The sequence below is a fragment of the Saimiri boliviensis genome, chromosome 1 (genome assembly GCF_048565385.1).
Source record: "Saimiri boliviensis isolate mSaiBol1 chromosome 1, mSaiBol1.pri, whole genome shotgun sequence".
Taxonomy (NCBI): Eukaryota; Metazoa; Chordata; class Mammalia; order Primates; family Cebidae; genus Saimiri; species Saimiri boliviensis.
In genome coordinates, this window is record NC_133449.1 from 102,636,006 (window position 1) to 102,648,047 (window position 12,042).

The following is a 12,042-nucleotide window of genomic DNA, read 5'->3' on the forward strand; positions in this document are numbered from 1 at the left end:
ACCTCTGGAAGTTCCAGGTGAAGCGTAGGGTGATGTCGGCTGTGCCGTTGTACAGCTCCCGCTTCATCTGGGCACGGCTTGGCGGGCTGATACGCCACAGTGCCCCAGAACTGCCCTCAATCTGCGCCGTGACGATGTCCTCGGGGCTGTACTGGCTGATGAACTGCATGGCCAGCTGGGTGCAGGTGACACCCTCAGTGACTGCAGCCTCTTCCCCCGACCCCACCAGGCTGTCCAGGGCAGAGGCCACTTACCGGGTGGGGGTCAAACTGCCGGGACAGTTCCTCATAGGCCTGGGGTGTGAAGGGGATGATGGACGGCTGCTGGGCGCTCATGGTGAACAGTGGCTGGAAGCACAGGGGCGTGAAGATGAGCGAACAGGGGCAGCGAGAGGTGGCAATGCCTTGGCCAGAACCCCCGCGGCATGGGAATGGACAGGCGGGCCAGCGCATGCTCACCTCATAGCCGCCCAGTTTGAGGGTGACGGTGACATCAATGGGCTGGTTCACCACGCCCACCACCGAGCGTACCAGCGACATGAAGAGCAGGGGGAACCAGATGATGGCGATGAGGAAGAGGATGATGAGGCCGCCCATGCCGTACTTGACGATTTTCTTCTTCTTCTGCCCTTTGGGCTGCGGGTATTTCTAGAGGGAACGACACCGGGCATCCGCTCAGTCCTGCCCTTCCCGTAGACCACAGGCCACAAAAGCCCCAGCCTGACTTCGTCATGGCACAGCTGTAGCAGCGGCAGGCAGCCACAGACCCGTGGCCCAGGACTGAGGATCCAGCTGGAACCCTCACGTTCAGGGGCCACTGGTCTTAGACAAGGTAGCTGTGCCCACTCGGAATGGACAGGCCTTCTCCAACACACAGCGCTGGCCCCGCCCAGGCAGGAGACGAATGGAACGCCTGCCTCACCAAGTGCCAAAATGTAACTCCAAGGGGATCTAGAACTAGACAACCTTTAGAAGAAAACGGGGGCAAATCTTCATGAACTTGGATTTGACAAAGGAAACTAAACTAGATATTACGAAAATAAGCACTTCCGTGCCGCCAAAGACACCATCCAGAAATTTAAGAGACAGTGCATAGGATTGGAGAAACTGTCTGCAAGTCATATAAGGGCCCAGCAACCAGAGAAGACAATTCCTACAACTCAATCATTTCTAGCCAGCGTATCTACAGAAAAAGAACTCTAATGGAAACCCAGCTGTTGGGCACAGTGGCTCAGGCCTGTATTCCCAGCACTTTGGGACGCCATGGTGGGTGGATCACTTGAGGTCAGGAATTCAAGATGAATGGGGCCAAAAAATGCAAAAATTAGCCAGGTATGGTACCGCACACCTGTAGTCCCAGCTACTTCGGAGGCTGAGGCGGGAGAATCAGTTGGACCTTGGAAGCAAAGTCTGCAGTGAGCCAAGATGATGCCATTGCATCTCAGCGGGGGCGACAGAGTGAGATCCTGTCTCAAAACCCAACTAAAACGCAGAGAAAGGACTTGAATAGACATTTCCCCAAGGAAGACAGACACGCAGTCAAGCACAAGAAAAGATGCTCAGTCAGTCAACAGGGAACTGCAGACGGCTCGGCAGGAATGGCCAAAACAAAAACCACACAGCAGCAGGCTGCTGAGGATGTGGACAAACTGGGCCCCTCTGTTGCTGGGGGAGCCTAAGACGGTGGCGTGGCCGTGCAAAGCACCCACTGCTCACGACGTTAAGACACCACCAGACGGTACTTCCAGCCCTGGCGTGCAGCCACAGAACCGAGGGCACGGGCGCACACGTGTACACTGCTGTGCCGGGCCGCATCACGGGAAACAGCCCCTCAGTCAGTCCATCCACACATGAACATGTGGTGCATCTGGACCCGGAATGTTGTATGCCCATGAAAGGGAAGGCCGTGGTGCCACGGGGGTGAACCCCAAACACACTGCTGAGGGAGGAGAGCCGGTCACAGAAGGACAAAGGCTAGCCGGTCCTGTTTCCATGAAATATCCACAACAGGCAAATCCATATAGAAACACGAAGTAGACGAGGGGTTCCTAAGGCCCGGGGAGGGGGAAACGGAGCGACAGCCAACGGGCACTTGGTTTCTTTTTACTTTTTTAGAGACAGGGTTTCACACTGTTGTCCAAGCTGGAGTGCAGTCGTGTGATCAGGCGTAACGCAGGGCCTCAAGCCCTCCTACCTGAGCCTCCAGAGTACCTGGGAACACAGTGTGCTAACCACCACACCCAGCTAATGTTGTTTTGTGTAGGGATGTCTGGCTGTGCTGCCCAGGTTGGTCTTAAACTCCTGGCCTCAACTTGTCCTCCTTTGGCCTCCCAGAGTGCTGGGATCACAGGCATGAGCACCACAGCCAGCTGATTGTATTTTTATAGTTGCTGAGGTGGGTCTTACTGTGTTGTCCAGGCAGGTCTTGAACTCCTGGCCTTGAGCAGTCCTCCCTTGTCCATCTCTTAAAGTGCTGGTATTACAGGTGTGAGCCACTGTGTCTGGCCCTGGGTTTCTTTTTAAAAGTGGTGAAAATACTCTAAAGTTGATGTTAGTGGCAGACGCTCAACTGTGAATATACTAAAAATCCCTGAATTGTACATTTTAAATGGCTGAATGGGCTGATGCATGAATTTCTTCCAAATAAAGCCATTAAACAAGAACTCGGGTAACTGTCTGACTGGCACCCCCCTGCACCAGGCCCAGGTCAGGGGCTGCTCTACTGCCAGCCTACTTGGAACACGGCCAAGTCTGCCCGCTTCTGCCCCTGGCACCCACTTGCAGCTGCCAAGGTCACTGGCCTCGGGATCAGCTAGTTGGGGGCTTGCCTCGTGTCCCTCCCCATTGCCTGCGAGCCCTGGGAGGACTGCCAGCACCCCTGGTTCTCACGGCAGCACTGCCTCTGTCCCAGGGAGACGGCACATCCCTGGCCCCTTGTTCAGGCCCCCGCCCTGGCCCAGGTACCTTTTCTGTCTCTCTGCTGCACTTGATGATGAAGATGTTGGCATAGATGTCCTCCACGCACATCCAGTTGGACAGGGACAGCGTGGTGTCTGTCCACACCCAGTCCATCACTGCCCGAAGCTCCACCAGGAATGGCACCAGCCGGAACCTGCCCACAGCCAGGGATCCCTTCAGGTGGGGTGCCTCCTGCCCGGGCTGTGACAGGGCAGGATCTCGTTTCTCATGACCCCCACCCCGGCGGGACCCTCACTCACCCCTGGAAAAGGAAAAGGTTGAGGTGATTGTATTTCTTGGTGAGGAAGTTGCCAAGGATGCGGGTGGGATAGCCGCAGCGGATCTGGTAGGCGGACAGGGCAAAGTAGATGCATTTCACGAAGTACCACAGCTGCGCCACCGCGTTCTGGCTGAACATCCTGGGGTGGGATGGCCAGGTCAAAGACCCCATCGGAAGTGGAGCCCCGCCCCTGGAGACTGCACACTCCTCCCCAGCACGTGGGCCCACCTCTCGGTGACGGCGGGCAGGATGAAGAACATCCACAGGTGGATGGCCAGCACCAGCACCACCTGGAAGGCCAGCTTGCCCAGTACAGTCTTGCGCAGGTAGAGGGCACGGTCAACCACCATGGTACTGAACTGGATCAGCAGCATGACAAGAAAGGCCTCAGGGACCTGGTCATCCGACAGGGAGGACGTGATGTCTGTGGCCGCTGAGTGCTTCTGTGGCCGGGAGAGCACAGGTCAGGGGGAGCCAGGCCCCGGGGGACGTGGGTGGGTGTTACTGGGCTCTGCGTCCACTGGGGGATCCCGGATCTGGCTCACCCCAAAGGCCCAGAAGCCAAAAATGATGATGATGAAGTCGACGACATCAGCCAGGAACATGAGGGCATAGACATCGGTGGCTGCGCGGTACTTGGTATGCAGAATGTCGTGGAAGAAGCGCCGCAGCGGCCGGTACATGCCCTGGGCCCTGCGGAAGTGGGGGCTCAGCCTGGTGTCAGTGCCTGCCTCCCCACCCCCACTGCATGGCTGCCCTCACTCACAGGGACAGGCAGAAGCCCTGCAGCTGCCGCCCAGCCGCCTGCACTCTTTGTCTGGAGCGGCTTGGCTGCTTCCTTCTCCCTGTGGGGGCCTCTTTCTCTTCTTCTCCCTCGTCTTTCTCCCTGTTCTCAGCTTCTGTAGGGGAAAAGCTGACTTCTGTCTGGGCCCCCTGGGGACTGGGTCTGGCTCATGGCTTGTGACCACCCTAAGAGGCTGGCATTCTTCCGATGTGAGACACCAGCAGACTGAGCACAGGAACCTCCCAGTGTCACCGGCAAGGGGACAGCTGGGGCTGTGTCCTCTGGGGCACACTTGAGGGGCCAGCCCAGGCCCACAATAGCCCTGCACGGGGTAGGGGGGCATTCCTGGGGACAAAGCCAGGAGCTGTGGCTCAGAAGTGCCTTCCTGGTATCCAGGTGGGCACTGCACTGGGCTTGGCCGTCTTATTCAAGAAAGACCCTCCCTGTGGCAGCCCCATGGGCAGAACAGGGTAGGCAGGAAGCCAGGGGTCAGGGTGGTCATACCGATGGCTGCTGGTCCTTTCTGTGCTGGGCTCTCCTTCTGCCTCCTCCTAAAACGTAGACTGATGCGCCTCGTGTCTCGGGGCCTGAGCTCCACTTGGGGTTCTGGGGTCCCGTCCGTAGCTCCGACCCTCTCTTCCACCTGAACATGGTCCTCAGTAGTGGCCTCGGGCATCCCTGGCTCCTCCCGGAGCCCTGTGCCTGCCTGGGCCTGCTCGGCCCCCTGCTCCTTCCCGCTGCTCCGGTATCGCTCCTGGGATGGTGAGTCCTCCTCGTGGTCCCAGAGGCCATAGCACTGCAGGGTGGGAGGATGTGGTGAGGAGGCCTTGGCTCCCGGATGGAGAGTGCAGGTGCCCCGCAGGCTCACCCAACCCCTCAGTGCCACGGCTCACACTCACCAACAGCTGGGAGCGGTGGAAGAAGAGGGCCATGAGCTGCACCAGGTCGTATTTGATGTAGCCGTCGGTCTTCTCCAGGCCAAGGATGCGCGGCGGGAAGTAGGGCTTGTTCTCGTAGCGCCGCAGCACGGTGTGGCTGTTCCAGGGGAAGAAGCCAAACTGGAACAGGTACTTGACGACCACGGCGACCTGTAGGGGCGGGGATTCAGCATGCAGGGGGCGTGGTGACCTGCAGGGGCGTGGATTCAGCATGCAGAGGGGCGTGGCGACCTGCAGGGGCGGGGATTCAGCATGCGAGGGGCGTGGTGACCTGCAGGGGCGGGGATTCAACATGCGAGGGGCGTGGTGACCTGCAGGGGCGGGGATTCAACATGCGAGGGGCGTGGTGACCTGCAGGGGCGGGGATTCAACATGCGAGGGGCGTGGTGACCTGCAAGGGCAGGGTTTCAGCATGCAGGGGACTGTGGTGACCTGCAGGGGCGGGGATTCAACATGCGAGGGGCGTGGTGACCTGCAAGGGCGGGGATTCGGCATGCAGGGGGCCGCGCCGGGCCAGGCACTCCTCCCCGGCGGCCGCACCCACCTCGGTGAAGACGATGGCGGTCATCCAGAAGCGCTTGCTAGGCCGCGGGATGGACAGCATGGCCCAGAGGAAGACGAGCACAGGCAGCACCAGCGAGCCGGCGGAGGCGGTGACCATGTGGTTGAGGATGATGATGAAGTAACACAGCAGTTCCGAGTGGGCGGCCACGCACTGGTACACCGCCCGCAGCAGCCGAAGCGCCCGGCCCTGCCCCTCCGCGAACAGCTCCGCCTCCTCCAGCTCAGGGATGCGCAGGCGCCTGCGGGGAGGCCCGCGAGGTTGGGCAAGCCCCGGACTGCTCAGATACACTTGGCCCTATCTGCTGCCAGTCCCAGACAGGCTGCTCCCCTGCAGGGCCGTGGGGAGGCCAGTGCCTCCGTGTCCCGCCCGTACCTGTCCAGGAGCAGCTCGCTGGCCGTCCGCATCCGCACCCGGTGCAGGGAGGCACCAGCCTCGCGCTCCCCGGGATCGGTGACCACCTCCTCGCTGCCACTGCGCGTGTGGTAGCCGGTGCTCAGGGGGCTGCCCGTGTCGTCCGTCATGCTGCTGAGCGGCTCCTCCGCCCCCAGCCCACTGGGAAGTGAAGCTGGGTCACAGGGAAGCCTGTGCTATGGCCTGACCTCAGGCTGCAGGGAGGGTAAGGGCAGAACCCCCACAGTCCTTGGGTGCACAAGGGAAGGGCGAGGATCTGGGATGGCTGGGCACTGCCACCCTCCAGTGGCAGCAGCTGGGGCTCAGGGGTCACCCCAGCCCCTACCTGGACACAGTGCTTGGTGCGTCGGGGGCCTCGGTGGGGCCTGGCAGCGTGGCCTCGGCCTGGCTTGTGTACAGCTGGAACAACACGCCCCGGTCCACTTCTCCACCCTGCAGGGCACAGGAAGGAGTTCAGGGCTGCAGGGACTGTGTCCTAGCTCTAGTCTCCGCAGGCGGTTTAGGGGATGGAGTGGGTGCGGGACCGGGCGGTTAAGTGGGCAGGGGTATGGCCAGGCGCGGGAAGTCTCACCCGAAGGAGCTCCTGTGTGAGGAGGTAGCGCTCTGCGCGTAGCACGTCACTCATGGTGCTGTGGTGCCGGGTGAACTCCTGTAGCCAGCGCGTCAACCCGTCCACCAGGGCCTGCCCCAGCACCCACAGAAACTGCGCCGTGCTCAGCACCCGCTGCACCAGGTGGCTCCGGCCTGCGGGAGGGCAGGAGGGCGGGACGGGCGCTGGAGGGGCAGCCTGTGGGACCAGGAGAGACCTCCCACTCCCCAGCCCCGGAGGCCCACGCACCTGAGGCCACCTCCTCGGGGCCCTCTGCCGGCTCCACCTTCTGGCTGGGTCCACCTCCTGGGCACAGGACACTGGTCAGCGTTGGGAGGCCCTGCCACCTTCCCTCAGAGTCCCCATGACCCCAGCTCACCTGTGGGCAGCTGTCCTGCCTGCTCCTGCCGCCGTCGCCTCAGCACTGTCTGGGCGTTGGTCACCCATGCCTGGTATGCCATCTGCGGACCAGCCCCTGGGTCAGGACCCGGCCTACCGTGCCATCGGACCCAGTCGGGAAGGGGAAGGGTAACTGGGGTTGGGCAAGCCTGGTACCAGATCCCCGCTGTCTGTTTACTGGGACCTCTGTGTCTCTGAGCCCCTCTGGGAGGGGGACCCTAAAGGGCAGTGGGGGAGGACACCCACACATGCAGCCCACCCGGCTCCCGGTCCAGGAACAAGAGCTAGGGGCCTGAAGACGGACCCAGGACAGGCAGGTGGCCAGCACATAGGCGTCAGGCCCATCTCACAGGTCAGGCCATGACAGCCACCAGGACTGGGGTGGTCAGCACCAGGACTGCAGGCAGAGGGGGAGCAGGCTACACAGAACCCACAGCCCCACAGCCTGGTTTCCCATGGGACTTGGGAGGCCTGGGTGGGCTTCCGGGAGGTAAAGTGTAGGAGTTGGGCTGCCAGGCCCTGGGGGCATCTGTCACACCCTGTGCTGCCCTGGCCCAGGGCCCCAAGCTCTGTGGTCCGAGTAGGGCAGACAGGGCCCTCCCCCACCTGGAAGGCGCTCTGGGTGGAAGGCCTGGGACCTTCAGGTGCAGCCTCCTCCTCTTCCTCGCTGTCCGACTCAAACAGGAAGTAGTCTCCAGAGTGGATGACTGCGGGCAGGCAGGGCTGAGAGCCAGCCTTCCCCCCAGGGGACCCCAGCCAGACCCTGGCAGGACTTTTGGTCCACTTCAGGGTGGATGGGCCAGTAACAGATCCGAATCCTGTGCAGCCAGCTCCCTGGGACCCCCACACCCGCAGGGCCAAGGCCCAAGAGCCACCCTCCCTTGGGGAGCAGCCGTGCAGGTGGGAGCAGTACATGCACAGGACACAGGCCAGCGCGGTGGGACGAGATCAGAGGGGCAGGCAGGACAGCTAAGGAGCAGAGCCAGCACGGTGGGACAGGACCAGCATTGAAGCCAAGGCAGCTGAGCCAGCACGGGCTGGGGTGCAGCCTGGGCCGAATGCAGAGGACTGGGGGAACCCACAAGGCTGTGGGAGAGTTAGACAAAGAACAGGCCCGGCTGAGGCGGGCAGGTCACCTGAGGGCAGGAGTTCGAGACCAGCCTGGCCAACATGGTGAAACCCTGTCTCTACTAAAAAATACGTAACTTAGCCAGGAGTGGGGCACACGCTTGTAGTCTCAGCTACTCGCGAGGCTGAGGCAGGAGGATCGCTTGAACAAGGTGGAGGTTGCAGTGAGCTGAGATCACATCACTGTACTCCAGCTGGGGTGACAGAGAGAGACTCCATCTCAAAAAAATTAAAAAGAAAAACGTGAAACGACACAGTGCTGCTGGGACCCAGGTGAAACTGCTGGTCAGCCACCCTGACTGTCAAAAAAGCAAGCTCTGAGACTCCTCCCAGCAGAAGGGCTGGGGAAGAGCTGGGAGGGGAGGACAGGTTCAGCCCAGGGTCTGCAGCCAGGGAGGCACCACGCCCTCTGACCCAGAAGACCTCAGCATGTCCTGAAGCTCAGGGCCTGGGGGTCGGGGGAAGTGGGGGAAGTTAGCAGCCTAGGAAGAGGACAGGTGGCGGGGGCACAGAGGCCCTGAGAGGGTGGCCACAGGCGGGCTAATTGGGGGTACCTGTGGCATGGTCCAGCCAGGGCCGCCACCACTGCCTCCGTGGCGGGGAGGACGCCCCTGGACTGTCGGGCCCTGTGAAGGGGCAGGATGAGTGTCAGGTAGCAGTCAACGCACCAGGAGGGTCTGGGGCCATGAGTGCCCCTGGCTTGGGGACAGAGTCCCACAGCAGTGGGGGCCATGTGAGGCCATGGGGCTCAGACCCCATGTGTGTGGATGGACAATCACAGGGCCTACCAGACAGAGGGTGATAACACGGAGAGGACGGGGGGCTGGGAGCCCTGTGGGACATCACATGCGCACAGACGCAGCACACACCAGCAGGCACAGACATGCCGGACACAGGGCCTTGTGTGCCAGGCTCCAGCCGCACTCACCTGGCTCCGGGCCGGGGTCCTTGGGGACACCGCGGTCAACCCGGCCCTGCCTGTGCTTCTCCTGCTTAGCTCGGATGCGCTCCATCCTGCAGCGGGGAGAGGCGGGCGTACACTAAGCACCGGGAGGAGGGGCCGGGGAAGCCCCGCCCCAGGGGCACCTACTGTCTTTTCAGCTGGGCCAGGGACTTCTCTTCTATCCTTCGGTGGAAGTCGATGCTCTTGAGGTTGGCTGCATTGTAGAGGGCGAAGCCCCTAGGGAGAGGCGGAGACGGGGTATGGGCACCTGGGACTTGGCCGCAGTGGCACAAGCAGCCACCACTCCCCATGCCCACACGGGGCGAAAGGTACGCACTGTGGAGGCAGCTGCTGCCCCCAGCCTGCATGCTGTGTGCAGTGAGAGAGTACAGGCCCCCCTGCTGTACAGACCCAGCACTGGGGCCGGGGTGATGGCGCCGGGGCTCTGCCGTCCTTTGTTCTCCCTCTAGGTGACACACCCATGTCACAGAGCAGTGGAGCCTGCTCTCCACGGTCCGGGGGCTGAGGCATCGGGGTGCTTCCCTTTGCCCCTTCCGAGCCCCAGGACGGGAATGCTGGGCTTTGTCCGGGCCAGAGCTTGCCTGGAGGCCAGTAGGGCAGTGGCCTGGAGGTCGGCCCGGACGTGCAGGTAGTAGTGGCTGAGGAAGACGCGGCGCTGCAGCAGCAGGAAGAAGAAGCAGACGCTGTCCCAGATGATGCCGGCCTCCTCCACGGGCAGCAGGCAGTCCTGATCTCTGCCCATCATCTCCTTGGCTGCAAGGCAGGCGCCGACAAGGGTCAGGCTCAGGGATCAGGAGCAGGGGGCGTCCGCACGCCCTCCCCACGGCCACCGTCGCCACCACTCACGGTCATAATAGCCCTTGACGGTGCACACGAGGCTGAAGAGCTGGATGACCCAGCAGAATCCCGTCTGCATCTGCTCCACGAAGACACAGGCCAGGAGCTGCGGAGAGTGGGGTCAGTGGTGTCGGCAGGCCCCAGGGCAGGTCAGGCAGGCCGGGGCGGGGCTCACCGACAGCATGTTCTTGGAGATGATGACGGTGACGTTGTAGAGGATGAGGCAGTCCCACAGCACAAGGCGGGCCTGTGTGTCCCTCTGCAGCAGGGCAGTGCCAAAGAGCAGCAGGTAGAAGCAGGCCAGCAGATAGCCCAGCCCGAAGATGCTGATTCGGGTGGCCCCCGTCACGAACACCACCACCAGCACCAGCCAGAACAGGTATCGGAAGACGGCCACCTTCAACATGTCGAGGTAGGACCTGCCACGGGGGAGCGTCACGGTGGGTGCCCCGGCCACCCGTCCCAGAAGGCTCCGGTGGAGGGTGGCACGGGACATACCTGCAGTGGATGAAGTTGGGCACAGGGTTGGGCTCCCCCCACAGCCGCTCCAGGTGGTCGGTATTGATGCCAGCCATGCGCTGCCACTCCTCCGTGCGCTCAGCCGAGAACACCTGCCACTGCTGGGAGGCGCAGAGCAGCAGGAGGAAGTCACCTGCAGGACACGGGAGCCGCTGCTGGGCTGCGTGCACGGGGACCCACACAAGGCCCGCCTCCCACCCAGGGCCTGGCGGGGTGTACAGCCACTGGGAGCAGACACACGCCTGCTCAGGGGAATGGCCAGGTGCCCCTGGGGGAGCTGCGGTGTGGGCGTCTGTGCGCGTGCGTATGAAGGCAGGGCCTGCAGGCTGCTACACGCCTGACTGCACACCTGTGCGCACACTTGTGAGCAGACTAGAGTGTGCGTGTGTGCTCTGAGGGTCCTCTGTGGAGGCGGGGGTGGTTGGGGGGACACTCACTGATGAGGTTGGTGGAGTTGGGGGCGCTGAAAAAGTCAGGCAGGTACAGCCACTTGATGAGTGCGGAGTTCATGGGGACAGCCCGGCTCCAGCGCCATGGGTAATCTGGGGTTGGGGGCGTCATGTCAGGAAGGGCCTGAGACACCCTGTCCCCACCTGCACCAGTGTCCTCAGACCCCAGGGCTTTATCACCAACACTCAGGGTCCATGGGTATCATCTCACGCCCACCCATGCATACACATGTAGCGTCCTGAGAACGTAGAGACCTAGTGTCCCGTGTGTTCACACACAGTCCTTAAACTATGCACCACGCCCTCAGGCAAAGGACCCAAGTGAGAGGCCAGAGGACACAGGGATGGGGGTGCTGGGCATCCCTGAGTGAGTTGGGCTCACACAACATCACAGTCCCTGACGTGACAGTAGATGTGAAAACAATAGCTGGAAGCCATGCACAGCCAGACGCCTACAGCGGGGAAAGGTTCGACCTGTGGCAGCCACAACAGAGAACGCTGTGCAGTGTCACGGCCCAGGATCCATAAGACAGCCTAGACGGGCCCACAGACCATGTGAGACAGCCTAGAGGGGCCTGCAGACCACATGAGACACCCTAGAGGGGCCCGCAGACCACACGAGACACCCTAGAGGGGCCCGCAGACCACACGAGACACCCTGGAGGGTCCCACAGACCACGCGAGACACCCTAGAGGGGACCGCAGACCATGCGACGCGGCCTAGAGGGGCCCGCAGACCACGTGACACGGCCTAGACGGGCCCGCAGACCACGTGACATGGCCTAGAGGGGCCCGCAGAGCACGCAAGACAGCCTAGAGGGGCCCGCAGACCACGCGACACAGCCTAGACAGGCCCGCAGACCATACGAGACAGCCTAGATGGGCCCACGGACCACGCGGGACAGCCTAGACAGGCCTGCCAATCACAGGGCCTGCTGACATGACGTCCTGACAGGACCATCTGCCAGGGATGGGCTGGGTCAGGGGCTGCTGGGGAAGAAGCGGTAGCACCACCAGCCCCTGGCCACACTTCCTGGGAGGCATGTGAGGCAGGGAGGGTCAGTCCCTAAGGACTGTGGGGCTGGATGCATGACTCCACGCATTTGCGAAACCCACAGCATCATCTGCCACAGAGGGAACCCCATGACATTAAAACAAACTTGCCCTCGACGTCAGGGACCCCAGGACCCACAGGATGCTCACAGCATGGCCTTGTGGAAGG

The 12,042-nt window shown here is 62.1% G+C and overlaps 1 protein-coding gene across 2 annotated transcripts in view; it reads right to left on the reverse strand.

Annotated features, from left to right (window-relative positions):
* PIEZO1 (piezo type mechanosensitive ion channel component 1 (Er blood group)) overlaps nucleotides 1-12,042 on the reverse strand; it is a 69,247-nt gene that overhangs the window by 1,165 nt on the left and 56,040 nt on the right. The window contains exons 23-47 of one of the 2 annotated variants that reach the window (XM_039474360.2): nucleotides 10,809-10,913; nucleotides 10,351-10,504; nucleotides 10,028-10,271; nucleotides 9,862-9,958; nucleotides 9,597-9,768; nucleotides 9,142-9,231; nucleotides 8,980-9,065; nucleotides 8,606-8,677; nucleotides 7,530-7,630; nucleotides 6,904-6,985; nucleotides 6,774-6,830; nucleotides 6,507-6,679; nucleotides 6,261-6,367; nucleotides 5,897-6,076; nucleotides 5,504-5,762; nucleotides 4,921-5,109; nucleotides 4,526-4,817; nucleotides 4,004-4,136; nucleotides 3,783-3,930; nucleotides 3,466-3,680; nucleotides 3,218-3,376; nucleotides 2,964-3,111; nucleotides 459-647; nucleotides 255-347; nucleotides 3-175 (exon numbers count right to left, since the gene is read on the reverse strand). In XM_039474360.2, the coding sequence (XP_039330294.1) occupies nucleotides 3-175; nucleotides 255-347; nucleotides 459-647; nucleotides 2,964-3,111; nucleotides 3,218-3,376; nucleotides 3,466-3,680; nucleotides 3,783-3,930; nucleotides 4,004-4,136; nucleotides 4,526-4,817; nucleotides 4,921-5,109; nucleotides 5,504-5,762; nucleotides 5,897-6,076; nucleotides 6,261-6,367; nucleotides 6,507-6,679; nucleotides 6,774-6,830; nucleotides 6,904-6,985; nucleotides 7,530-7,630; nucleotides 8,606-8,677; nucleotides 8,980-9,065; nucleotides 9,142-9,231; nucleotides 9,597-9,768; nucleotides 9,862-9,958; nucleotides 10,028-10,271; nucleotides 10,351-10,504; nucleotides 10,809-10,913 (3,718 nt within the window). The remainder of the gene's footprint in view (nucleotides 1-2; nucleotides 176-254; nucleotides 348-458; nucleotides 648-2,963; nucleotides 3,112-3,217; nucleotides 3,377-3,465; nucleotides 3,681-3,782; nucleotides 3,931-4,003; nucleotides 4,137-4,525; nucleotides 4,818-4,920; nucleotides 5,110-5,503; nucleotides 5,763-5,896; nucleotides 6,077-6,260; nucleotides 6,368-6,506; nucleotides 6,680-6,773; nucleotides 6,831-6,903; nucleotides 6,986-7,529; nucleotides 7,631-8,605; nucleotides 8,678-8,979; nucleotides 9,066-9,141; nucleotides 9,232-9,596; nucleotides 9,769-9,861; nucleotides 9,959-10,027; nucleotides 10,272-10,350; nucleotides 10,505-10,808; nucleotides 10,914-12,042) is intronic. The other variant, XM_074401311.1, reaches the window with a different exon arrangement.